This window comes from Nycticebus coucang, chromosome 12 (genome assembly GCF_027406575.1).
Source record: "Nycticebus coucang isolate mNycCou1 chromosome 12, mNycCou1.pri, whole genome shotgun sequence".
Classification (NCBI taxonomy): domain Eukaryota; kingdom Metazoa; phylum Chordata; class Mammalia; order Primates; family Lorisidae; genus Nycticebus; species Nycticebus coucang.
In genome coordinates, this window is record NC_069791.1 from 49,275,492 (window position 1) to 49,302,438 (window position 26,947).

Consider the following 26,947-nt stretch of genomic DNA (forward strand, 5'->3'; position numbering starts at 1 on the left):
TTGGCTTTCAAATTTTGATTTTTAATCAGTGTATATATGTTTTAATACAATGTTTAAATTTTTGATACAGGTATGGTGTTAATGTAAAAATATATCTTTCAATCAGACTTTCAGAAATATATACACATTTATGGAGTTCTTTATTACTTGTTAACTTTTGCTTTTCATTATTCCAGTAATGTTTTGAAAAATGTAGAAAATCTTATAAAAATATTTATCTTAGGACAATTGGGTAAGCTTTAAGCATTAGAGTGAGAACTTCAGATTCTTTAAAGCCAAATGAGAACTAATATCCACTCTCCGCGTCATCCTTTCAGACTGCACTAGGGATCTTGTCCTTATATAAACCATTTACTACTTTCTTAAGACCAGGTATCATAGAGCACAGTCCCTGACATCTCACAGCTGCAGAAATGGATAACCAAAGAGATTCAGTTCAGTATTCTGTTCAGTATTCTGAACTGAATCTTCCCCCAAAGCCAAGGAAACAGCAAAGGAAACCGAAGGGCACTAAAAGCTCCGTTTCAGAATGTGAACAAGAAATAACCTATGCGGAACTGAACCTTCAAAGAGAAGCTCAGGATTCTCAAGGGGATGGCAAAGCTTACCACTGCAAAGGTAAAGCTCTAAATACCTCCTCTAAACTGTTCCAGGATGGGCAGTTGTGGTGCAGGGGTGTGGGGAAAGAGCAGGGCATGCTCACATGGTTTCATTCATAAACATCAGAGTTCTATGCTGACATATACTATTTTAAAATGAAACATGCAGACAAATTTTACTCACATGTTGTTGAAATCTGTAGTCTTTGTCCAACAACTCATGGGGCCATACATTTACTGAAAATGCAGTGCTATATTCTGAGAGGAAGATTCCTATGGTAGATGTGAGTTTGGTGATTCTCTGTAGATCTGGGGTCTCGTGTGTCTCTTGTACGTATTCTAACAGACTGCCTCCATCTCTCCTTTCTCAGTTTCCGTTTCTCTCCCTGCAGGTTTACCCTTCCCTCCAGAGAAGCTCATTGCTGGGATCCTGGGAATCATCTCTCTTGTCCTAATGTTGACTGTGGTAACCGGACTTGTCATTGCCTGTAAGTATGTTTAGTTTTGGAAGAATTATTGAAAGTACCTCTAAACATTGCATAAGATCAAGTCATGGAATTCTCATTTTTTAAGTATGTTTTAGACTAAATGAGGAATGATTATTCAGAATTTTTCAAAGTATAAGTAAAAGAATAATTGTAGAAACTCTTTGCCTTTGATTATATGTATATATTCAAATTTCATAACAGACATATTATGAGTCTAAAAACCTTACTGAGAAGTATAAATTATTTTTTAAAGTGGTTGAATCAAATAATTGCAGCGTTACAATATATGAAGCACATAGAACTGGTAAGTTTGGTTTTGTAGGCTCTGAAAAGATTTTTTTCCCTCAAACTTTATCTTTATTTATTGTTTCTGGCTACACTCAGTTTTACCACAGATAATACTAAGTGATATACCAAATTTCAAAACTAAAATTATTGTGACTTATTTAGATGCTAATTTTTAATAAGGACTACTTAAATTTTTCTAGATACTAAACCACAGAAGCAGAGCAATTCTTCACAGACTATCAGAACTCAGAAAGGTACTGACATTAGTTATTTTATATTTTGTTTTGATCTTTGGCTGTGCAAAACTGATAATAGACATTTTTCAGGGTAACAAAGTATTGAACAATAAATATCCGGATAAAAGTAATAGGGGGGCATTCTCTTATCTTCAATAATAGGTATAAATACTCATTTGAAATCACTATGCCCTCTTTTTGCTATTTGACTCAAATTGCTACTGCTACCGTTTGGTAACAGTTCAATAATTTTGATTTTCCAAAAAAAGTAGTTTTGTTGGTGATTTTTCGACTTTCGAAAGGTGGATTTTTGTTTGATGTATTTCTTTTTGTGACAACATAATTAGGGAATAAGAGGCTAATGGTTTTATGTGCATATGTATGAGTGCTTTTCTTTAAAATATTTATGCCTATGAGGTTCAAAGACATGTGCACACATTTTTATACCTTTGAAAATGTGTAAACTAATAACCATTTTAAAAATTCATATTGTGGAGATAGTAATTCATAATTTTTCCTCAGAATATCAATGTGGTCATTGTCCAGAGGAGTGGTTCACATATTCCAACAATTGTTATTACACTGGTAAGGAATTAAAAACTTGGAATGAGAGTTTGATGGCCTGTGCTTCTAAGAACTCCACTCTGCTTTACATAGATAGTGAAGAAGAAAGGGTAAGATGTTAAATATTTTAAACATTTTAATAGACGCTTATTTTAGTCAATAGTGTATTTATAGAATTCATCATATTTTTGTAAATATATTGGATTAATTAATTACAGGTCCGTACATTATTCTATTGTGTGACTTACCAGGCACTGTTTATTTCTATTCATAAGCTAACATACATTTAAGTGTTACCAGTTCTTTTTGCTCATGGAAAACGATGCTTCTATGAATGCTTTTATTCTAAATTAAATTTTGTAATTTAATTCTACTGTATATAAACACACCATGAATGGGCAAATTTATCCTACAGTGAATGGACTCCTACCATACACATCAGATAACAAAACAGAGGCATTTCCAGCCCCAGTGGCTCTGCTTCTGAGAAAGACATTATCGCTTCTCCTCCCACCTCCTAAAACCATGGTCCTAAACTTTAGCATTACAAACTTTACCAGTTTTTGAATTTTCATAAGTGACCAATATGCACTTTCATGTCTGTCTCCTTTTATCCTGTGTGACATTGGTGCACTTCATCCATATTAATGCAGTGAGCTGTAGTTTGTTAACTTTCACTACAGTATTATGCACATATAGGATTTTAAAACATTCTGTCTGGTGTCTCTCATTGGGGGATGTGAGTCTCCTTCTCTCAGGGACACAGAGGCTTCCTGGATGGAGTATTTGTAGTCATGGGATTCATTCGTTGGTCCCCTCAGCCACACCTACCCTGGTGTCTCTTGGTGGCAGAGCAGAAGTTCTTTCTCTGACTTCTTAGTGTTAGCAGGGCTCCTGTTAGACCTCCCTTGCTGGTGGTGCTGGTAGGACTCCCTCTCAAAACAGAGAAGACATGAGCTCACTGAGGCACTTTTCATTGCCGGTTGAGTGCTGGGAAACAGCAGGTCAAGGTCATGTTCTTCCGTTGGATAGGAGCCTTAAGATGCCCAGAGAGTAGCTTGATCCTTTACCCTGAAGTCACAAACTATTTCACCTTCTCCTTACTCCTTTCTGAGTCTCCTTTGCTTGAGTCTTTCATAAATTTCAGTTCATTATTATTTATAGTTGTATTTAGTAGAGGGTAGCAACTGTTTGGGAGTCACTGGTCTTCCACCCATTCCAAGGCAGACAACAGTGGGGGTTAGCTAGTTAAAGAATGGTGTGGTGTGTACAAACCAGAATTTTTCCAGTGTTACACGTCTCTTATTTCCTTAATGGAACCTTTTCCATTCCCTTCAACACACCAAACTCTGAGAAACATAGTAGAAATGTGCATTGCGTTAGTATTAGCATCAGGAGAAATTTACACACAGCGTCTGGAAATTTATTTAAATTCGTGCTATATTTGCTTTGCCAACATGGGTTCCTATTAAATTACATGAGTCATAATTTTCAAAATTAATATAAAAAGAAGAATGAAATCACTGAGTATGAATGTTTAAGAGTTCATTTAACCCAGAATTATATACATTTGTTAGAGTTTTTAGTTTATTTTAAACAACTTTAGTATTGCTTAAAATGTTAATTTTGTTTTAACAATTGTAGATCTAATGAAAGAATGCAGTACTTGCACTTTTAAAAATTTGGAAAATCTTCAATAATTATTTAAATATAAAATATTTATGTTTTTATAGAAATTTCTGGGAATCCTGTCAGAGCATTTCTGGACTGGAGTCTTTCGTAAGAGCAGTGGTCATCCATGGGTGTCGATAAATGGCTCAACTTTCAAACTTAAGTAAGTACTTTTCATGGTTCTATATAGTAGGAAAACTATAGGAAGGAGAATAACAGCAGAGTAGTATAAATAAATTTAGGTTGAATTATAGGCATGAAAAACATGTTGAAAGTTAGTGAAATGTTGACATAAATATTAATGAATGGACGGCATGGGCTCCCCTTATTGATGGCTTCACTTTCTGTAGTTTGAGGTCAACCACGGTCGGAATAGTTCGAAATGAAAATCCGAGAAAAAAGCACTTTATTGAGCTCAGTGTTCTGACTAAGTAGTGGGATGAAATTTTACATTGTTCCACTCTGTCCTGACTGGACCTGAACCATCTGTTTGACCAGCAGATCTATACTCTAGAGGTGACCCACCTATCAGTGATCAGTAGCCCTCCAGTGGGCAGATCAATTGTCGTAGCATTGCAGTGCTTGTAGTCAGGCACCTCCTATTTTACTTTAATAATGACCCCAAGGCAAAGAGTGGTGATGCTGGAATGTTGTTATACTTATGCTTTTGTACTAATAGTTACTGTTTTTATCCCTTTTTATACCTAATTTCTAAATAAAACATTATCACAGATGTGGACATGTGTATACTAAACACAGTAGATAGTAGAGTTCAGTAAAATACGTGGTTTCAGGCATCTACTGGTGGCCTTGAAGCACATCCCCTATAGATATGGGGGACTACTGTGTTCAGCAACTCTTACTAACATTGCAATGAAATGTCATTAATTGTATTCATAAAATTATTTTCTTTAATTACATGGAAAATGCTCTTATTTCATGGATTGTCCCCATAAAAGATGACAGAATATATATTTTTCTCCATTGCAGAATAGTAGAAATAAAAGGTGGTAAACGTAACTGTGCTGTGCTAACCTCACTTAGACTTCAGTCAGATGAATGTGGATCTTCAATATGTTTTATCTGTAAGCGAAAGCTTTGGAAGTAAAGCACCTGAGTTTGGATTCGACTGTGCAGTTTTATATTTTGTGAAATGGAAGTATTTTTATTGAAGAAGTCACGATGAATTGTTATTTCTTTATAAATAAAAAGATTAAAAAATATTTGCAGTATAATACACACACCACAAAGAACAGGATATCATTTTATGTCTGCCTTTTTTGCTGAACATGGCATGTCACCTTTTTAAAGTTGCATGTCATGTACATCTGTTTATATGAAATATCAAGACTGGAAAACCCATAGAGAAAGTGGAATAGTGGTTGCCAAAAGCCAAGGGAAGATTGGAATAAGATGTGACCACAAATGACTACATTTGTTCATTTTGAGGTGCCGAAAATTTTGTAACCGTTGGAGGTGATTTTTGTTGTCAACTTGCAAATATACTAAAAGTTTACTTATCTGTATACTTAAATAGATGAAATGTATACCAGCTGTGTAATATCTCAATAAAAAATATTTGAAAATAACTCTCCTGGGATGATGTTTGGGACTGTCACATTTACATATTCTGCCTCTTTATAAAGTTGACGTTTCCAAGAAGTGTTGTGCTATGTCTGGAACTCTATTAGGTTTTCTTTAATTTCTCTCTGTCATATTATGTATTTTTGGTATTGAAGTCATCTAGAAATATAGCTATTTCCCATTAATGCTTTTGTAAATAGCATGCTTATTTTAAAATTTTATGTAATTGTTTTGTTGCTGTAAATAGCAATATAATTGAGAATGGCATGTTGATCTTATTCCAGTTAATTCACCAATTTTGTGTATTAAGTCCTACAATTCAAGTATAGAGTTTTCTGGATTTTTGATATAAATTACTACTTTATCTATAATAATGATGCTTTTTTCACCAGGTGCAATAATTTTTTTAAAGCCACAGCCCTCTCCCCAGGGTGACAAAGTGAGATTCTGTCTCAAGAAAAAATAAATAAATAAATAAAAATTATTTTCAATGATGGAGGGAAAGTACAATAATGGTTCTATGTATATTACACGTGTATTATTTCCTCTTTTTAAGGAGAAGATTTCAGGATTTCAATCATATTTTAAAAAATGTTTATCATAACTTTATCATATTTTGGTAATTTTCTAATATTCCCATTTCCTAATATATTTTGCATTGAATCACTGTTGTATTTTTACTATTTTTGCAGCATTTTAAATTATATTTGTTTTCTCTGTATAATGTGTATAAACTATCTTACTATTATTTCTTTTAAATGTTAAACCAGTCTTGTGTTTCTGAGATAAACTCATCCTGGTCGTTCTGTATTATCCCTTAAAAAAGAACAGTGCATATATTATACTAGAAGTAAGATTTATTTCTTGATGCATGTTCACAGGGAGATCGTATTATGCTTTTATTCATTGCTGTGCACTTGAAAGTTCTTGCTATTGAGACTATGCTGGGAAGCATTTCTTTTATGATACCCTGGAAGCCTTTATGTACAAGTTTTATTTTGAAATGTTATTATTCATTAATGATGTGATCTGTGTTTGCAGAATATATTTATAGGAATGTTTGTAAAACAAGTTCAATTTGTTTAGTACATGTAGTGCTTACTCGGGTATCTTTTATTTCTAATTTTGGTCATTTGTATACTTTAGAAATTTTTATTCCAAATGGATATTAAATTGTATTTATAAGGTGAATAATACCTTGTTTTTTATCTGTAATATCCAAATGATATTCCCATAATTATTCTAGAAATAAAATATTTGTGTCTTATCAGGTACTCTCTTAATAATTAATCTTTTATGAATGAAAATATCACTGGCTTTGTTGACCCTCTCTACTTATTGTGTCTTATGATTTTATACTATTTGTTATTTCCTTTCTTCTATTTTACTTCTACTTAATTTAAAAGTAATTTCAAGCTTAAAAGAAAGTTTTCCATGCATGTTCAGATAATTCCATTTCTAAATTTAGATTTTATAGTATATGTATTTAAGGCAATCCATTTTTCACAAGAAAGAACTTTGCTCTACTTTACTCATAATTTATATACTAGAAACAGTGACTGCCCATTTTCTTAATTTAGTAATTTATGACAATTAAAAATCATGTAGATTTTTAAATTTTTGGTTATAGACTTCCACTTAAATGAAATGTAATTAGAGGATTTACTGTAAAGCTTAAAATGTTCTACATGTTTCTTGTAATGTGGTGGTGGGATACAGAAGCTGGTTTTAAGTGTTACTTATTTTTCATTAATTATTATTGAAAGTGAAAGGCTGTATTACACATGTCTACTGGCCAACCAGCTAGTAATACTATATTGGGAGCACAGTACTGTATTTCATATTAACTTGCTTGGAATTATGAGTTATAGAATATTCTTGGAAAATTTTCCATGAGAACTTAAAAATGTGACTATTCTGTATTAGTGTAGAGTGTGTGTGTGTGTGGGAGTGTGCATGTTCGTAGTGGTTAATTATCTAGTTTAAATCTTTCTATAAGGTCTCTCTTGCACCTGTGTAATAAACAGAGTCAGATTGTTTATTACATGGTGATTATTTATTCATTCACTTCTTTTGAGTTCTATGTTGAAATAGTATTATAGGTACATACATATTTTCAAAGAATATAACAAAGGTTTGAAAAATAAATATATTATTATTAAACTGCATTTCCAATAATTATTTTTGCCTTACATAATGACACTACATTAACCATTGCAGTTTTCTATTTTATTTTGTTGCCCAGAGCATATATATTTTTTCTTTTAGTTTTTGAAATTAAAAACATTCAAACTATGAAGGAGGTACAAATGTTTTTGTTACCTGGATACCTTGCATCATGCTTGAGTCAGGGCTTTGGTGTGACTGTAAAAAAAGTATTATTCATTGTACTCTGAAGGTGTGTGTTTATTCTTCAGTCTCCTACTCTTCCCCATCCCTCGTTTCCAATGACTAATGAGAACACAACAGTGTTTGGTTTTTCAGTTTTGGTATACTTGACTTAGAATAATAGTCTCCAGTCCATCTAAGTGGGTGCAAAAGACATTTCATTCCTTTTAATATATCCATCAGCCCATGGAACTTACTCCAAAATCGATCACATCTTAGGTCACAAGTCTAACCTCAGTAAATTTAAAGGAATAGAAATTATTACATGCATCTTCTCGGACCATCATGGAATAAATCTTGAATTGAGTAACAACAGGAATCTGCATACCCATACAAAAACATGGAAGTTAAATAACCTTATGCTGAATGATAGCTGGGTCAGAGATGAGATTAAGAAAGAAATCGCCAATTGTTTGGAACAAAACAACAATGAAGACACAAACTATCAAAACCTCTGGGACACCACAAAGGCAGTTCTAAGAGGGAAATTACAGCACTGCAACCCTTCCTCAAGAGAATGGAAAGAGAGGAAGTTAACAACTTAATGGGACATCTCAAGCAACTGGAAAAGGAAGAATATTCGAACCCCAAACCCAGTAGAAGAAAAGAAATAACCAAAATTAGAGCAGAATTAAATGAAATTGAAAACAAAAGAATAATACAACAGATCAATAAATCAAAAAGCTGTTTTTTTGAAAAGGTCAATAACATAGATAAACCTTTGGCCAACCTAATCAGGAAAAAAAGAATAAAATCTCTAATCTCATCAATCAGAAACAACAAAGATGAAATAACAAGAGACTCCTCAGAAGTCCAAAAAATCCTTTATGAATATTACAAGAAACTTTATTCTCAGAAATATGAAAATCTGAAGGAAATTGACCAATACTTGGAAGCACGTCACCTTCCAAGACTTAGCCAGAATCAAGTGGAAATGTTGAACAGGCCTATAACAAGTTCGGAAATAGCATCAACCATACAAAACCTCCCTAAAAAGAAAAGCCCAGGACCAGATGGTTTCATGTTTGAATTCTACCAAACCTTTAAAGAGGAATTAGTACCTATATTACTCAACCTGTTCCAAAAGGTAGAAAAAGAAGGAAGACTACCTAACACGTTCTATGAAGGAAACATCACCCTGATCCCCAAACCAGGAAAAGACCCAACAAGAAAAGAAAATTATAGACCAATATCACTAATGAATATAGATGCAAAAATATTCAACAAGATCCTAACAAACAGAATTCAGCAACACATCAAACAAATTATACATCATGACCAAGTCGGTTTTATCCCAGGATCTCAAGGCTGGCTCAATATACGTAAATCTATAAATGTAATCCAGCACATAAACTAATTAAAAAACAAAGACCATATGATTCTCTCAATTGATGCAGAAAAAGCTTTTGATAATATCCAGCATCCCTTCATGATCAGAACACTTAAGAAAATCGGTATAGAACGGACATTTCTTAAACTGATAGAGACCATCTACAGCAAACCCACAGCCAATATCATATTGAATGGAGTTAAATTGAAATCATTTCCACTGAGATCAGGAACCAGACAAGGCTGCCCCTTGTCTCCATTGCTCTTTAACATTGTAATGGAAGTTTTACCCACTGCAATTAAGGAAGAAAAGGCGATCAAGGGTATCTATATAGGGTCAGAAGAGATCAAACTGTCACTCTTCGCAGATGATATGATCGTATATCTGGAAAACACTAGGGATTCTACCACAAAACTCTTAGAAGTGGTCAAAGAATACAGTAGTGTCTCAGGTTACAAAATCAACATTCATAAATCGGTAGCCTTTATATATACCAACAACAGTCAAGTTGAAAAAACGGTTAAGGACTCTATCCCATTCACAGTAGTGCCAAAGAAGATGAAATACTTGGGAATTTATCTAACAAAGGATGTGAAAGATCTGTATAAGGAGAACTATGAAACTCTAAGAAAAGAAATAGCTGAAAATATTAACAAATAGAAAAACATACCATGCTCATGGCTGGGAAGAAGCAACATTGTTAAAATGTCTATACTACCCAAAGCAATATATAATTTCAATGCAATCCATATTAAACTCCACTGTCATATTTTAAAGATCTGGAAAAAACAATACTTTGTTTTATATGGAATCAGAAAAAACCTTGAATAGCCAAGACATTACTTAGAAATAAAAACAAAGCAGGAGGAATTACGCTACCAGACCTCAGACAATACTACAAATCAATAGTGATCAAAACAGCATAGTATTGGAACAGAGAAGTAGATGTCTGGAACAGTATAGAGAACCAAGAGATGAATCCAGCTACTTACCGTTATTTAATCTTTGACAAGCCAATTAAAAACATTCAGTGGAGAAAAGATTCCCTATTTAACAAATGGTGCTGGGTGAACTGGCTGGCAACCTGTAAAAGACTTCAAGTGCACCCACACCGTTCACCATTAACTAAGATATACTCTCACTGGATCAAAGATTTAAATTTAAGACATGAAACTATAAAAATACTAGAGGAGACTGCAGGGAAATCCCTTGAAGAAATCGGTCTGGGCGAGTATTTTATGAGGAGGACTCCCTGGGCAATTGAAGCAGCTTCAAAAATACACTACTGGGACCTGATCAAACTAAAAAGCTTCTGCACAGCCAAGAACACAGTAAGTAAAGCAAGCAAACAGCCCTCAGAATGGGAAAAGATATTTGCAGGTTATGTCTCTGACAAAGGTTTAATAACCAGAATCCACAGAGAACTCAAACGCATTAGCAAGAATAGAACAAGGGATTCCATCGCAGGGTGGGCATGGGATTTGAAGAGAAACTTCTCTGAAGAAGACAGGCGCGCGGCCTTCAGACATATAAAAAAATGCTCATCATCTTTAATCATCAGAGAAATGCAAATCAAAACTACTTTGAGATACCATCTAACTCCAGTGAGACTAGCCTATATCAGAAAATCCCAAGACCAGAGATGTTGGCGCGGATGTGTAGAAAAGGGAACACTTTTGCACTGCTGGTGGGAATGCAAATTAATACATTCCTTTTGGAAAGAGATGGAGAACACTTAGAGATCTAAAAATAGATCTGCCATTCAATCCTGTAATCCTTCTACTGGGCCTATACCCAGAAGACCATAAATCACATCATAACAAAGATATTTGTACCAGAATGTTTACTGCAGCTCAATTCATAATTTCTAAGTCATGGAAGAAGCCCAAGTACCCATCAATCCACGAATGGATTAATAAATTGTGGTACATGTATACCATGGAATATTATGTAGCCTTAAAGAAAGATGAAGACTTTACCTCTTTCATGTTTACATGGATGGAGCCAGAACATATTCTTATTAGTAAAGTATCTCAAGAATGGAAGAAAAAGTACCCAATGTACTCAGCCCTACTATGAAACTAATTTAGGGTTTTCACATGAAAGCTATAACCCAGTTACAACCTAAGACTAGGGGGAAGAGGGAAAGGGAGGGGAGGGAGGAAGGAGGTGGGCAGAGGGAGGAGGATTGGTGGGATTACACCTGTGGAGCATCTTAGAAGGGTATATGTGAAACTTGGTAAATGGTCTGTGAAGCTAGTGAATGATGCCCCATGATCATATCAATGTACACAGCTATGATTTCATAAAAAAAAAAGAAAGAAAAAGAAAAACAATCATGAGGCGAAATCAACAGAAAAACTCTGGCAATATGAATAATCAGAGTAGATCAACTCCCCCAAGGATCAATGGGGCAGAAACAGCACAAGACCCCATGCACAAACATATAGCTGAGATGTCAGAAATTGAATTCAGGATCTGGATAGCAAATAAGATCAAATTAGAATTCCAAAAGTGATCTCAAGAATTCATTGGATTCAAAGACCAAATGACCAAAGACTTTGACACATCGAGACAAGAAGTTGCATCCCTCAAAGATCTGAGAAACACAGTAGAATTCCCCAGTAACAGAATGGAGCAAGCAGAAGAAAGGATTTCTGGCATTGAAAACAAAACTTTCGAATGCTCCCAAACCCTTAAAGAAGAAGAGAAATGGAGAGCAAAAACAGATCACTCTCTCAGAGAGCTCTCAGATAATTGGAAGAAAACCAATATTTGTCTTATAGGGATCCCTGAAAGTGAAGAAGTGGCCTCACAAGGCACAGAGTCTCTTCTCCATGAGATTATGAAGGAGAACTTTCCAGACATGCCAAGAGATTCTGAAATTCAGATAGCAGACAGTTTGAGAACTCCAGCACGACTCAACTCAAATAAGACATCTCCCAGACACATCATAATCAATTTCACTAAAGTTCATATGAAGGAGAAAATTCTGAAAGCTGCCAGATGAAAGAAAACCATTACTTACAAGGGGAAGAATATCAGAATAACTACAGATCTCTCTGCTGAAACCTTTCAAGCTAGAAGAGGATGGTCATCGACTTTTAATCTCCTAAAACAAAATAACTTTCAACCCAGGATCCTGTACCCAGCTAAACTGAGCTTCATTTATGATGGAGAAATTAAATACTTCAACAACATTCACATGTTGAAGAAATTTCCCACAACTAAACCAGCTCTCCAGGACATTCTTAGACCTATCTTCCATAAAGACCAGTGTAATTCTCCACCACAAAAGTAAACCCACCCAAAAAATTTTTGATCAAATTCCAACTTCCACAGTCGCAAAAGTATTAAAAATGTCCACCGGTCTCTCGAAAGGCTTATCAATACTCTCAATTAATGTGAATGGTTCAAATTGTCCTCTAAAGAGGCATAGGTTGGCGGACTGGATACAAAAACTCAAGCCAGATATCTGCTGCATCTAAGAATCTAATCTTACATTAAAAGACAGATATAGACTCAAGGTGAAGGGATGGTTATCTATATTCCAGGCAAATGGAAAGCAGAAAAAGCAGGCATTGCAATCCTGTTCGCAGATGCAATTGGCTTTAAACCAACCAAAATAATTAAGGATAAGGATGGACACTTCATATGTGTTAAAGGTAATACTCAACATGATGAGATCTCAATTATTAATATTTATGCACCCACAACGCACCTCAATTTATAAGAGAAACTCTAACAGACATGAGCAACTTGATTTCATCCACTTCCATAGTAGTTGGAGAGTTTAAAACCCTTTAGCAGTCCTGGATAGATCCTGCAAAAAGAAGCTAAGCAAAGAAATTTTAGATTTAAACTCAACCATTCAACATCTGGACTTAACAGACATCTACAGAACATTTCATCCCAAAAAAACTGAATACACATTCTTCTCATCAGCCCATGGAACATACTCCAAAATTGACCACATCCTAGGCCACAAATCTCACCTCAGGAAATTTAAAAAAATAGAAATTATTCCTAGCATCTTCTCAGACCATCATGGAATAAAAGTTGAACTAAATAACAACAAGAACCTGCATACCCATACAAAAACATGGAAGCTAAACAACCTTATGCTGAAGGATACATGGGTTATAGATGAGATTAAGAAGGAAATCACCATATTTTTGGAACAAAACAACAATCAAGACACGAATTACCAGAACCTCTGGGATACTGCAAAGGCCGTCCTAAGAGGGAAATTTATAGCACTGCAAGCCTTCCTCAAGAAAACGGAAAGAGAGGAAGTCAATAACTTAATGGAACATCTCAAGCAACTGGAGAAAGAAGAACACTTCAACCCCAAATGCAGCAGAAGAAAAGAAATAACCAAAATCAGAGAAGAATTAAATGAAATTGAAAACAAAAGAATTATATAACAGATCAATAAATCCAAAAGCGGGTTATTCGAAAAGATCAATAAAATAGATAAACCTTTGGCCAACCTAACCAGGAAAAAAAGAGTAAAATCTCTAATTTCATCAATCAGAGATGGTAATGATGAAATAACAACAGACCCCTCAGAAATCCAAAAAATCCTTAACAAATACTACAAGAAACTCTACTCTCACAAATATGAAAATCTGAAAGAAATCGACCAATACCTGGAAGCACGCCACCTACCAAGACTTAGCCAGAATGAAGTAGAAATGTTGAACAGGCCTATATCAAGTTCTGAAATAGCACCAACTATACAAAATTTCCCTAAAAAGAAAAGCCCAGGACCAGATGGCTTTACGTCAGAATTCTACCAATCATTTAAAGAAGAACTAGTACCTATACTACTAAACCTCTTCCAAAATATAGAAAAAGAAGGAATATTACCCAGCACATTCTACGAAGCAAACATCACCTTGATCCCCAAACCAGGGAAAGACGCAACAAGAAAAGAAAATTATAGACCAATATCACTAATGAATATAGATGCTAAAATAATAAGATCCTAACAAACAGAATCCAACAACACATCAAAAAAATTATACGCCATGACCAAGTCGGATTTATCCCAGGGTCTCAAGGCTGGTTCAAAATACGTAAATCTATAAATGTAATCCAACACATAAACAAACTTAAAAATAAAGACCATATGATTCTTTCAATGGATGCAGAAAAAGCTTTTGATAATATCCAGCATCCCTTCATGATCAGAGCACTTAAGAAAATTGGTATAGAAGGGACATTTCTTAAACTAATACAGGTCGTCTACAGCAAACCCACAGCCAATATCGTATTGAATGGAGTTAAATTGAAATCATTTCCACTTAGATCATGAACCAGGCAAGGTTGCCCATTGTCTCCATTGCTCTTTAACATTGTAATGTAAGTTTTAGCCATTGCAATTAGGGAAGAAAAGGCGCTCAAGGGTATCCACATAGGGTCAGAAGAGATCAAACTTTCACTCTTCGCAGATGATATGATCGCATATCTGGAAAACACTAGGGATTCTACTACAAAACTTTTAGAAGTGATTAAGGAATATAGCAATGTCTCAGGCTACAAAATCAACACCCATAAATCTGTAGCCTTTATATATACCAACAATAACCAAGCCGAACAGTCAAGGACTCTATTCCTTTCACAGTACTGCCAAAGAAGATGAAATATTTGGGAGTATACCTAACAAAGGATGTGAAAGATCTCTGCAAAGAGAACTATGAAACTCTAAGAAAAGAAATAGCCGAAGATGTTAACAGATGGAAAAACATACCATGCTTATGGCTGGGAAGAATCAACATTGTTAAAATGTCCATACTGCCCAAAGCAATATATAATTTTAATACAATTCCTATTAAAGCTCCATTGTCATACTTTAAAGAGCTTGAAAAAATAATACTTCGTTTTATATGGAATCAGAAAAAACCTCGAATAGCCAAAACATTACAGCAATAAAAACAAAGCAGGAGGAATCACGCTACCAGACCTGAGACTGTACTATAAATCCATAGTGATCAAAACAGCATGTTACTGGCACAAAAGCAGAGAAGTAGATGTCTGGAACAGAATAGAGAACCAAGAGATGAGTCCGTCTACTTACCGTTATTTGATCTTCGACAAGCCAATTAAAAACATTCAGTGGGGAAAAGATTCCCTATTTAACAAATGGTGCTGGGTAAACCGGCTGACAACCTGTAGAAATTGAAACTGGACCCACACCTTTCACCCTTAACTAAGATAGACTCTCACTGGATAAAAGATTTAAACTTAAGACACAAAACTATGAAAATATTTGAAGAAAGTGCAGGGAAAACTCTTGAAGGAATCGGCCTGGGTAAATATTTTATGAGGAGGACTCCCCAGGCAAATGAAGCAGTATCAAAAATACACTACTGGGATCTGATCAAACTAAAAAGATTCTGCACAGCCAAGAACATAGTGAGTAAAGCAAGCAGACAGCCCTCAAAATGGGAGAAAATATTTGCAGGTTATACCTCCGATAATGGTCTAATAACCAGAATCCACAGAGAACTCAAACGTATTATCAAGAAAAGAACACGTGATCCCATCTCAGGGTGGGCAAGGGACTTGAAGAGAAACTTCTCTAAAGAAGACTGACGCAAGATCTACAAACACATGAAAAAAAGTTCATCATCCTTAATCATCAGAGAAATGCAAATCAAAACTACTCTGAGATATCATCTAACCCCAGTAAGAGTAGCCCACATAACAAAATCCCAAAACCAGAAATGTTGGCATGGATGTGGAGGAAAGGGCACACTTCTACACTGCTGGTGGGAATGCCCACTAATACTTTCCTTCTGGAAGGACATTTGGAGAATACTTAGAGACCTAAAAATAGACCTGCCATTCAGTCCTATAATTCCTTTACTAGGTTTATACCCATAAGACCAAAAGTACAATATAACAAAGACATCTGTACCAGAATGTTTATTGCAGCCCAATTCATAATTGCTAAGTCATGGAAGAAGCCCAAGTGCCCATTGACCCACGAATGGACTAGCAAATAGTGGTACATGTATACCATGGAATACTATGCAGCCTTAAAGAAAAATGGAGACTTTACCTCTTTCATGTTTACATGGATGGAGCTGGAACATATTCTTCTTAGCAAAGTATCTCAGGAATGGAAGAAAAATTATCCAATGTACTCAGTCCTACTATGAAGGTAAATTAAAGCTTTCACATGAAGACTATAACTCAACTACAGCACAAGACTATGGGGAAAGGGCCAAAGAAGGGGAAGGGAGGGGGGAGGTTTTGGTGGAGGGAGGGGGGAGGTTTTGGTGGGGCCACATCTATGGTGCATCTTAGAATGGGTACAGGCAATTGCACTAATGTACACAGCTATGATTTAACAATAAAAAAAAGTTCAAAAAAATAAATAAATATAAACTTAAATTCTATTTTTCTGGACTTCAGAAAGTTGAAAATTGAGTTTATTTGAAATAAATTTTCACAAGTTTTTGTGAAATATCCTTTGGTATTATTAGAAATACCAAAATTCCCCCATTTCCTTATACAAAGGGAAGAATGATGAAAAGATTTCTACTTAATACAAAGTAGATCAATTTTTTCTCTTTACATTCATGTGTCATTTAGCCATTGTCATAAAAGGCCCCCTCCCCATTTTTAGTTAGGTAACATTTTTTAAAATTAGAATTTCTTCCTACATAGGTTAACTTAGACTTAGACATTCACAACAAATTATTCCTATTACAACACATATAACTCGTCATGATGGGAGAATGAATTAGTGAACAAAATCAAGAACTTGTTTAATAATTCAATCTCTGGCATGGTGATTTATAGCTCAATTTTGTTTAATATTCGATCCTTTCCTGAGACATTTACTTTATCAGAGAAATCTGATTAACTTATTTTTAAAGAGTAAAACCGAACGTGGAAATTTTAAGAACTAAGCCAAAGAATCAAGAAGAAAAATTTGGAAATTTCAATTTGGGAATTGATGTGACTTATAATAAAGTTGAGAATGTAGTAATTCCTTAAAATACTTAGGAATACTTAGAATACTTAGTGACAAATACATTAAATTCCTACTCATAATATGATTATGATTTCAAAATGTTTTCATCATGATAGCTATTATATTAATAAGGGCATAAGGAAAGTTTAGCAACATTGTCTAAATGTAGAACTTAAACATTTAAGGTGCTGTTAACAAGGCCTAACATTTTAGCATTTATGATTTAGAAAGAAAAACTTAACTGCATGGGTAGACAAGCTTCTGTTCTCTACGATCTTAGCAAATATGACAATAATTATACAATTATACAATTATTACAATTATACAATTATAAATATGTCATATTTAATTAGACAATAATTTCCACAGGCACTTGTAAATGGACTAACTAAATCATGCTAGGAGCTCAATGTCACCTATATGTGACAAATTTCTGTTCTCTACGATATTAGCAAATATGACAATAATTAGACAATTATTGTGATATTTAATTAGACAATAATTTCCACAGGCACTTGAAAATGGACAAACTAAATCATGCTAGGAGCTCAATGTCACCTATATGTTGGAGGTGTGTGATGAGATAAAGTGATTTCAGAATAGCCCAAGGGTGAGAATTTCCTGTTCAAACTTTCAGTGACACATTTTTTTTTCTTCTGTTTGGAGACAGTCTCACTATGTCACCCTGGGTATAGTGCCGTCACAAAAGTAACCTCCAACTCTTGGGGTTAAGCGATTCTCGTGCCTCAGCCTCCCAAGTAGCTGGGACTACAAGCACCTGCCACAACACCCGGCTATTTTTTTGTTGCAGTTGTCATTGTTGTTTAGCTGGCCTGGGCTGGGTTTGAACCCACCAGCCTTGATGCATGTGGCTGACACCGTAACCACTGTGCTACAGGTGCCAAGGCAGTGACACATTGATTAGAAATCCACCTTCTCTACTCTTGCATCACTCTGAAGTGCCCTTCACAGGGCACTCTGTGAAGATCACAGATATTTCTTCTTTCCTATCAAGATCTCCACTGAAGGATGCAGGACGTTCTGGTTACAGAAGGTATGTGTTGACAGTCTTTGAATACTAGCTGTGATTCAGTTGGGGTAAAATTAATATAGGATGATTTTAGAGAAGAACATTGGTGTTTTTACTTAAATAATTCAGAGTGCAGAAGAAGCTTAAAGTATAAAATATGTTGAAGGATTTCCTAAAGTATTCAAATTATTGTCTGTAGACAATTAGTCAAGAACTCATACACATGATGTTAGCATTGCTAGATTATTTAAAATGAAATCTGTAACAATCGTAACAATTCATTTTGGAGTTTTAATAAGAATAGGTACAATAATGTTTTCTATTTAGCCCTGCCTTTAAAAGCAAATGGTAAAATAAATACTTCAAATTATGGATGTCAAATATAATTTCTTATTTATGTTTGTAGATGAAATGGAGGTGGTGTTACTTTTAGCTGAAATAATTTGAGATAATTAGTAAAATCCAACTAAAAACTATTATTAGCAATTGAAAGACTTAAAAACCAGCAAAACATTGCAACAAACATATGTCCCTCAGTGAGAGAGAAGACTCCTACCTAAGGAATTATTTTACATCTTTTACACTCACTAATGTGAATCAGATATAATAACATAGCCATGGATTTAATCATAGTTGAAATATCTAATATTTTAGACAGGTTAAAGTGCCACATGCATGTCAAGTGTTTTACATATATTACATCTTGTAAATTATTTTTTCCATTTTGGATTAGTAAACTAGGTTTCTAGACACTAGGTAACTTTTTGAAGGTCACACATTATAAATTTCAATGCAGGTAATTCTATATCTCAGACTGCAGAGCTCATATGCTATATACCTGATTACGTTATCTGAATTATTACTCATTTTTACACATCTTAAGTGACCCTAATGATATTGATACCGTATGATCTTTCTGAACGTTGGAATGTATAAATCCACTAACTAGAAATATTGTAGTGTAGAAAATTATTATATGTTCTAATATTATTTCTGCATCCAAAGGCACTCACTATTTACTGATGAATGCATTTGAAAATTATCTTAAAATTAGTGCCCTATTATTTCCAATATAGAATTTTAATTTTTATTTTCTGAGATAGAGTCTTACTATGTCACCTTGGGTAGAGTGCCATGACACCACAGCTCGCAGCAACCTCTTAACTTTTGGGCTTAAGCGATTCTCTTGCCTCAGCCTCCTGAGTAGTTGGGACTACAGGCACCTGGCACAACGCCCAGCTATTTTTGGTTGTAATTGTCACTGTTGTTTGGCAGGCCCGAGAAAGATTTGAACACGCCAGCTCCAGCGTATGTAGCTGGCGCCCTAGCTGCTGAGCCGAGCTGGCGCGGAGCAGAGAATTTTAATTTTTAACACACATGTTCTAATGGTGTTAAAATATATCTTATAATCTAACTTTATATTATTAAAGAAATTTTGGACTTCTATTCCACACTAGTTTCTTGTCTTTTATGATTCCAACTAATAATATATGTCCAGTGTAAAATATGTTTTGTAAAATTACCTGTTCAATATTAAGAATTTTGTTTATGGCTTTAAGGAAATTACCATCAGACTTTTACATTATAATATACTTACTTTGACTACACCAGAGAACATTATATTAAATAAAACATTTAATAACTTCTCAAGTACAGTTCTCATAGAGCACAGTCTCTGATCACACAGCTGCAGGGATGAAAGACCAAACAGTCACCTTCTCAAGACTGAACCTGGCCAAGGACCCAAAGAGGCATCAAAGAAAACCTAAGGGTGGGAAAAGCTACCTTTCAGAGACTGAACAGGAAATAACCCCTGAGGAATTAAACCTTCAAAACGCTACTCTGAATCTCCAGGGGGAAGACAAGCCGGGCTCCCACACATGTAAGCATTTAATAGATCTTCAATATAGCTGTTCTGGGATGTACAGATTGGGGAAAAGTGGTGAGAAAGAAGAGGAGATTTTTATTTTTTTGAGACAGACCGTCCCTCTGTGTCCTGAGTAGAGTAACTGGCATCCTAGCTCACAGCAACCTCAAACTCCTGGGTGCAAGCAATCCCCTTGCCACAGCCTCCCAAGTAGCTGGGACTACAGGTGTGTGCTACCATGCCTGGTTAGTTTTTCCTATTTTTAGTGCAGATGGGGTCTCCCTTTGGGGTCTGAGCTCAGGCAATCCACCTGCCTCGGCCTCCCAGAGTGCTGGGAGTCAAGTGTGAGCCATCATGTCTGGCCCAGTGAGGGGATGTTTTTCATTGTGAGGATCAGAGCTCAAAGTTCTCTAATATGAACCTGAAGACTAATTTTATTCATGCATTGTTAAATTTGTAGTCCTTGATTAACAAATCATGGAGGATTATACTTATGAAAATGCAACAGTGTATTTTAAGAGAAAGATTCCTGTGGTAGATGTGGGTTTAGCGACAAGAGTTTATCCATTTGATTCTCTGTACATGTAGGTTGTCTTCTCCGTAAACCCTCTAAACAGCTGTCTCCACCTTCCCTTCTCAGTGTCTCTGTCTCTCTCCCTGCAGTCTTACCGTTACCTCCAGACAAGCACCAGTTCACAGCTGAGATCCTGGGAGTCATTTGCATCGTCCTGCTGGCCTCTGTGTTAAAAATGATAGCTTTTAGTCTCTGTAAGTATATTTCTGTAAGATTATAATTGAACTTTTCACTTTAATAACTGAAAGTGTCTCTATTTCATAGGATGTAAAATATTATATTTAGATATTAATTATTTAATAAGGATTACTTATTTTTTCCAGTTATAATAACGCAGACGCAGAACAATTCTCTCCCAAACGTCACCACTCAGAAAGGTACTGATACTAGTCATGTTTTATTTTGTCTCAATCTTTGAGTATGCACATCTTATAATCAGTATTTTTGGCAGAAAGAACTTGAAATATTGGGCAATAAACATTCATAAATAAAGATTATAGAAGGGTGTTCCCTTTTTTTCAAAAGTAAGTAGAAATGCCTCATTTGAAGTCATTATACCCCTTTTCCTGTTTTACCCAAATTAGTAATGTTATCATGTGATAACAGTTAAGTAATTTTGCTTTTGTAGAAAAGATGGTTTTGTTCAGTGATTTTTTTAGACATGTACTGGGTGCATTTCTGTTTGATGTTTTTCTTTATGTGGCAGTATATTTATAGGATGAGAAGAGGAGCCTCAGGTGCATGTGTGTGTGTGTGTGTGTGTGTGGCTTTTCTTATATATTTACTAGCCTATGAGGATGCAAAGACATATACATATATTTTCTATATTACAAATATGTAAATTAAAAAAGTCATATTATTTCCAGAAAGCAATTCATAGTTTTTCTTCAGGATATCCTTGTGGTCATTGTCCAGAGGAGTGGTTCACATATTCCAGCAATTGTTACTACATTGGTAAGGAACTAAAAACCTGGAATGAGAGTTCGATGGCCTGTGCTTCTAAGAACTCCACTCTGCTTTATGTAGATGATGAAGAAGAAAGGGTAAGATGTTAAATGTTTCAAACATTTTAGTAGAAGCTTATTTCAGTCAATAGTGTATTTATAGAATTCATCATATTCTTGTACATGTGTTAGATTAATTATTTACAGGTCTGTACACTATTCTTTTATGTGAATTCACCAGGCACTGTTTATTTCTATTCATAAGCTAATGTATATTTAAGTATTACCAATTCTTGCTACTCTTGTAAAATGATGCTTCTATAAATGCTTTTATTCTAAATTAAATTTTGTAATTTAATTGTACTGTATGTGAACACACCAGGAATGGGCAAGTTTATCATACACTGAATGGACTCCTACCATACACATCAGATAACAAAATAGAGGAGTTTCCAGCCCCAGTGACTCTGCTTATGTGAAAGACCTTATCACTTCTCCTCCCACCTCCTAAAACCATGGCCCTGAACTTTAGTATTACAAACTTTACCAGTTTCTGAATTTTCATAAGTGACAACATGCACTTTCGTATCTCTCTCCTTTTATCCTGTGTAATATTTGTGCAGTTCACCGGTATTAATGCAGTGAGCCGTAGTTGTTAACTTTCACTACAGTATTATGCACATATAGCATTTTCAAACACATTCTGTCTGGTGTCTCTCAGTGTGGGACATGAGTCTCCTGTCCTTAGGGACACTGAAGCTTCCTGGATGGAGTATTTGTAGTTATGGGATTCATTTGTTGGTCCCCTCAGCCACACCTACCTTGGTATCTCTTGGTGGCAGAGCAGAAGCTCTTCCTCTGACCTCTTATTGTTAGCAAGTCTCCTGTTAGATCTCCCTTGATGGTGGTTCCAGGCTTGCTGGCGGTGCTGGTGGGACTCCCTCTCAATACATAGAAGACATGAGCTCACTGAGGCACCTTTCATTGCTGGTGGAGTGCTGGGAAACAGCAGGCCAAGGTCACTTTCTTCTGTTGGGTAGGAGACTTAAGATGCCTAGACACTATGTTGATACTTTACCCTGCAGTCACAAACCATTCCACCTTCTCCTTACTCCTTTCAGAGTCTCCTTTGCTTGAGTCTTTCATAAATTTCAGAGTTCATAGTTTTATATAGTAGAGGGTAGCACCTGTTTGGGGGCCACTGGTGTTCCACCTACACCAGAACAGACAACAGTGGGGGTGTAGCTAAAGAGTGCTGGGGTGTGCACCAACCAGTATTTTTGGCTTCCACGTCTCTTATTTCCTTAATGCAAACCCTTTCAATTCCCTTCAAGACCCCAAACTCTGAGAAACAGTAGAAATGTGCATTGAGTTAGTATTAGCATCAGGAGAAATGTACACAGTGTCTGAAAATTTATTTAAATTCGTGCTATATTTGTTTTGCCAACATAGTTTCCTATTAAATTACATCAGTCATAATTTTCAAAATTAATTCAAGGAGAATAATAAAATTACTAAGTATAAATGTTTCATAATTAATTTTAAGCCAGAATTACCCATGTTTGTGGATGTTTTTAGTAATATATAAAGTGGTTTTCAACTTTAATATACCTTAATATCCTGATTTTGTTTTGGCAATTGTAGATCTAATGAAAGAACACAGTACTTGCACTTTTAAAATTTTGTAAAATCCTTTTTAAGAATTTTTTTAGTTAAATCATAACTGTGTACATCGATGCATTAATGGGGTTCAGAGTACTGATTTGATATACAATGTGGAACACTTACCTTGAACTGATTAACACATCCGTCACCTTGCTTACTGATTTGTTGTTGTAAGACAATTATACTCTTTTCTTGTGGACCAGCCATGACACAGAATGGGTTTACTTCCTTGTGGCCTGGTGGTGTGAGGAGACCAAAGAAAATTATTAGTAAGAGTTATAGAATGTTAGTACAGAGAAATAATAGACAGAGACAAGGAGTTAGTTTTAAGAGCAGCAGGGCTCAGGAGGCGGCACCCACTTCTTAGTGAGGCTTCCAGTCTGCCACCCTGAGTGTCAGGCTAGCTCTGAATTTATTCCATACATCAGTGTTACAGTTCTTTATTCCATACATCAGTGTAACAGTATCCTGTTACAGTCATAAATCTCAAGAAAGCAAGGCAAACAACCCCGCCAAGGTTATTTGTGCACTTACACAAATTTCAAAGTTTAAATAAAAGAATAACTGTAGAAAGTCTTTGCTTTTAATTATATGTGCATGTTAAAATTTCATAACACGGACCTATTTTAAGAGTCTGAAACCTCAAACTCTTCCTACTAACTAGACTAACTCTATAGCCGATTACATTAATTGCAAGGATTTACTTACTAATTTTTAGTGCTTCAAAATATAATGGTCTTAATGTAAACAAAGTCTTGACAAGGAAGTCAACCAGAGGCCAACTCAAGAACCAAATCCTAGCTGACCCACAGTCACACACCACAGATGTGATTTTTTTGTTTGTTTTTTTTTTGAGACAGAGTCTTATTATGTCGTCCTCGGTAGAGTGCTGTGATGTCACAGCTCACAGCAACCTCAAACTCTTGGGCTTAAGTGATTCTCTTGCCTCAGCCTCCCAAGTTTCTGGGACTACAGGCGCCTGCCACAGTGCCCAGCTATTTTTGGTTGTAGCTGTCATTGTTGTTTGGCAGGCTCGGGCTGAATTCGAACCCACCAGCTCCAGTGTATGTGACTGGCACCCTGGCCACTGAGCTATAGGCACCAAGCCACACAGATGTGATGTTTTAATATTCTGAAGGCCTTGTGTCCAAACAGATAGATTCTTCTGGCCCAATCAAGGTGACAGAAGAGAGGAGATCTTTCTTCTCCTTATCTGATCCAGAGCAAGTCTTCCTGAGTTGGACAAAGTTTGAAGAATTCACATTCTTAACTCTGAAAAACCACTCCCTCAGAGCACACAGCCTTGTCCTGGCAGAAAGCAGCTTCAAAGCCTCCAGCCAGCTGCTGGGCTACAGCTGCGAGGGGAGGGGAGATATACCACACACTAGGCTGGAAAAATATTAAAGTGACAGGATCTTGCACTTTGTGCTCAGAGCCCAGAAAAATCAGCCCAAATTAAAACACTCATAAGTGTCCTCCTTTGTCTAGACTTTGTTCCCTATTCCTAATAATATGTCTAATTTACTAACCATTAACAATTGAGTATGAGTTTCCAACTTATAAAATCATTATTACTAGCAACCCAAGCTTATCAAGATATGACTCCTCCCTTAAGCCTTCCCACATGCGTGCTTCATTTTCTTAATAGTTTTGAAATGCAACATTGCATCATACATATAAAATATTCTATATGTTCCTATAGAAATTTCTGAGCATTCTGTTATGGCATTCCTGGACTGGAGTCTTTCGTCAGAGCAGTGGTCATCCATGGGTGTCAATAAATGGCTCAGCTTTCAAACTTAAGTAAGTTTTCTTCACTGGTGCTATATAGCAGGAAAATAATAAACAGGAGAAAAACAGCAGACTAATATAAGTAACTTTAAATTGAATTACAGACAGGAAGAAGATGTTGAAAGTTAATGAAATGTTGACATAAATATTAAAGAATGGACCATATTAGTCTCCCTTTAACGATGGTGTTGCTTTCTGTAGTTTGAGGTATATGAATTCAACCATGGTCAGAATATTTTGAAATGAAAATTCCAGGAAAAAACACTTTATGAGCTCAGTGTTCTGAGTAAGTGGGAGATTGAAATTACACATCGTTCCACTCTGTCTTGCCTGGGACTTGAACCATCAGTTTGACCAGCACATCTACACTCTAGAGGTGACCCATCTACCAATCAGTTAGTAGCTCTCCGGGGAGCAGATCAATTGTAATAGTATTGCAGTACTTGAGTTCAAGCACCTCCTATTTTATTTGATAATCACCCAAAGGCAAAGAGTAGTGATGCTGGCATGTCGTTATACTTACTCTTTTGTACCATTAGTTATTGCTTCTAATCCACTCTTGTACCTAATTTATAAATAAAACATTATCATAGGTGTGGATATGTATAGAATACACATAGTATATAGTAGAGTTCAGTACAATAAGTGGTTTCAGGCATCTACTGGTGGCCTTGAAGCACATCCCCTACAGATACGGGGAACTAACGTGTTCAGTTCTCATAATAGCCAACTCTTACTAATGCAGTGAAATGTCATTAATTGTATTCATAAAATTCTTTTCTTAAATTACATGGGAAATGCTTTTGTTTCATGGATTGTCCCCATAAAATATGACAGAAAATATGTATTTTTCTCCATTGCAGCATAACAGAAATAGAACCTGGTAAACGGAACTGTGCTGCGCTAACCTCAGGTAAACTTCAATCAGATGAATGTGGATCTTCAAAAATTTACATCTGTAAGCACAAGCTTTAGAAGTAAAGCACCTGAATTTGGATTTGGCTATGCAATTTTATATTTTGTGAAATGGAAATAATATTTTTATTGAATAAGTCAAAAAATGTTATTTGTTTATAGATAAAAAGATTAAAAAATCTTTGCAGTATAATATGCACACCACAAAGAACAGGATATCATTTCTTTGTGTCTGGCTCTTTTTGTGGAGCATTGCATGTGTGGCATGTCACCTTTTTTTTTTTTTTTTTGTAGAGACAGAGTCTCACTGTACCGCTCTCGGGTAGAGTGCGGTGGCGTCACACGGCTCACAGCAACCTCTTACTCTTGGGCTTACCCGATTCTCTTGCCTCAGCCTCCCAAGCAGCTGGGACTACAGGCGCCCGCCACAACGCCCCGCTATTTTTTTGTTGCAGTTTGGCGGGGGCTGGGCCTGAACCCGCCACCCTCGGCATATGGGGCCGGTGCCCTACTCACTGAGCCACAGGCGCCACCCCAGCATGTCACCGTTTTAAAGTTGCATGTTATGTGTGTCTGTTTATATGAAATATCAGAAATAGACAAACCCATAGAGAAAGTGGAGTAGTGTTTGCCAAAGGCTAAGGGGAGATTGGTATGAGATGTGACCACAAATGACTACAGTTTTTTCGTTTGGGGGTGACAAAAATTTTGTAAACCTTTGGAGCTGATTTTTTGTTGTAAATCTGCAAATATACTAAAAGTTTACATACTTGCACACTTAAATGGATGAAATGTATACAATCTACATGACATCTCTATAAAAAATATTTGAAAATAACTGTCCTAGGATGATATTTGGGACTGTCATATTTGAATATTCTGCCTCTTTATAAAGTTGACTTTCCAAGCAATTTGGTTCTATGTCTGCAATCTATTAGGTTTTCTTTAATTTCTCTCTGTCACATTTTGTATTTTGGGTATTGAAGTCATGTAGAAATGCAGCTATTTCACATTTATGCTTTT

General features: G+C 35.6%; 2 protein-coding genes across 2 annotated transcripts; both read left to right on the top strand.

Annotated features, from left to right (window-relative positions):
* The first annotated feature begins 413 nt into the window (after nt 1-413).
* LOC128561772 (NKG2-A/NKG2-B type II integral membrane protein-like) lies at nt 414-5,050 on the top strand. The gene is made up of 6 exons (XM_053556345.1): nt 414-618; nt 992-1,087; nt 1,576-1,629; nt 2,134-2,285; nt 3,909-4,009; nt 4,837-5,050. The coding sequence occupies exons 1-6, from the start codon at nt 414-416 to the stop codon at nt 4,952-4,954; spliced, it is 726 nt and encodes a 241-aa protein (XP_053412320.1). The 3' UTR covers nt 4,955-5,050.
* Nucleotides 5,051-19,863: 14,813 nt separating this feature from the next.
* Nucleotides 19,864-25,984, top strand: LOC128561950 (NKG2-C type II integral membrane protein-like). Its single transcript, XM_053556605.1, has 6 exons — nt 19,864-20,050; nt 20,624-20,797; nt 20,933-20,986; nt 21,501-21,652; nt 24,921-25,021; nt 25,873-25,984. The coding sequence occupies exons 1-6, from the start codon at nt 19,864-19,866 to the stop codon at nt 25,982-25,984; spliced, it is 780 nt and encodes a 259-aa protein (XP_053412580.1).
* Nucleotides 25,985-26,947: the final 963 nt, after the last annotated feature.

Coding starts and splice junctions, on each gene's coding strand:
- LOC128561772 (XM_053556345.1), top strand. CDS start 414: ATGGATAACCAAAGAGATTCAGTTCAGTATTCTGTTCAGTATTCTGAA. Junction 619..991: donor CAAAGCTTACCACTGCAAAG/GTAAAGCTCTAA, acceptor CTCTCCCTGCAG/GTTTACCCTTCCCTCCAGAG. Junction 4,010..4,836: donor GGCTCAACTTTCAAACTTAA/GTAAGTACTTTT, acceptor TCTCCATTGCAG/AATAGTAGAAATAAAAGGTG.
- LOC128561950 (XM_053556605.1), top strand. CDS start 19,864: ATGAAAGACCAAACAGTCACCTTCTCAAGACTGAACCTGGCCAAGGAC. Junction 20,051..20,623: donor CAAGCCGGGCTCCCACACAT/GTAAGCATTTAA, acceptor CTGTACATGTAG/GTTGTCTTCTCCGTAAACCC. Junction 20,798..20,932: donor GTTAAAAATGATAGCTTTTA/GTCTCTGTAAGT, acceptor TATTTTTTCCAG/TTATAATAACGCAGACGCAG.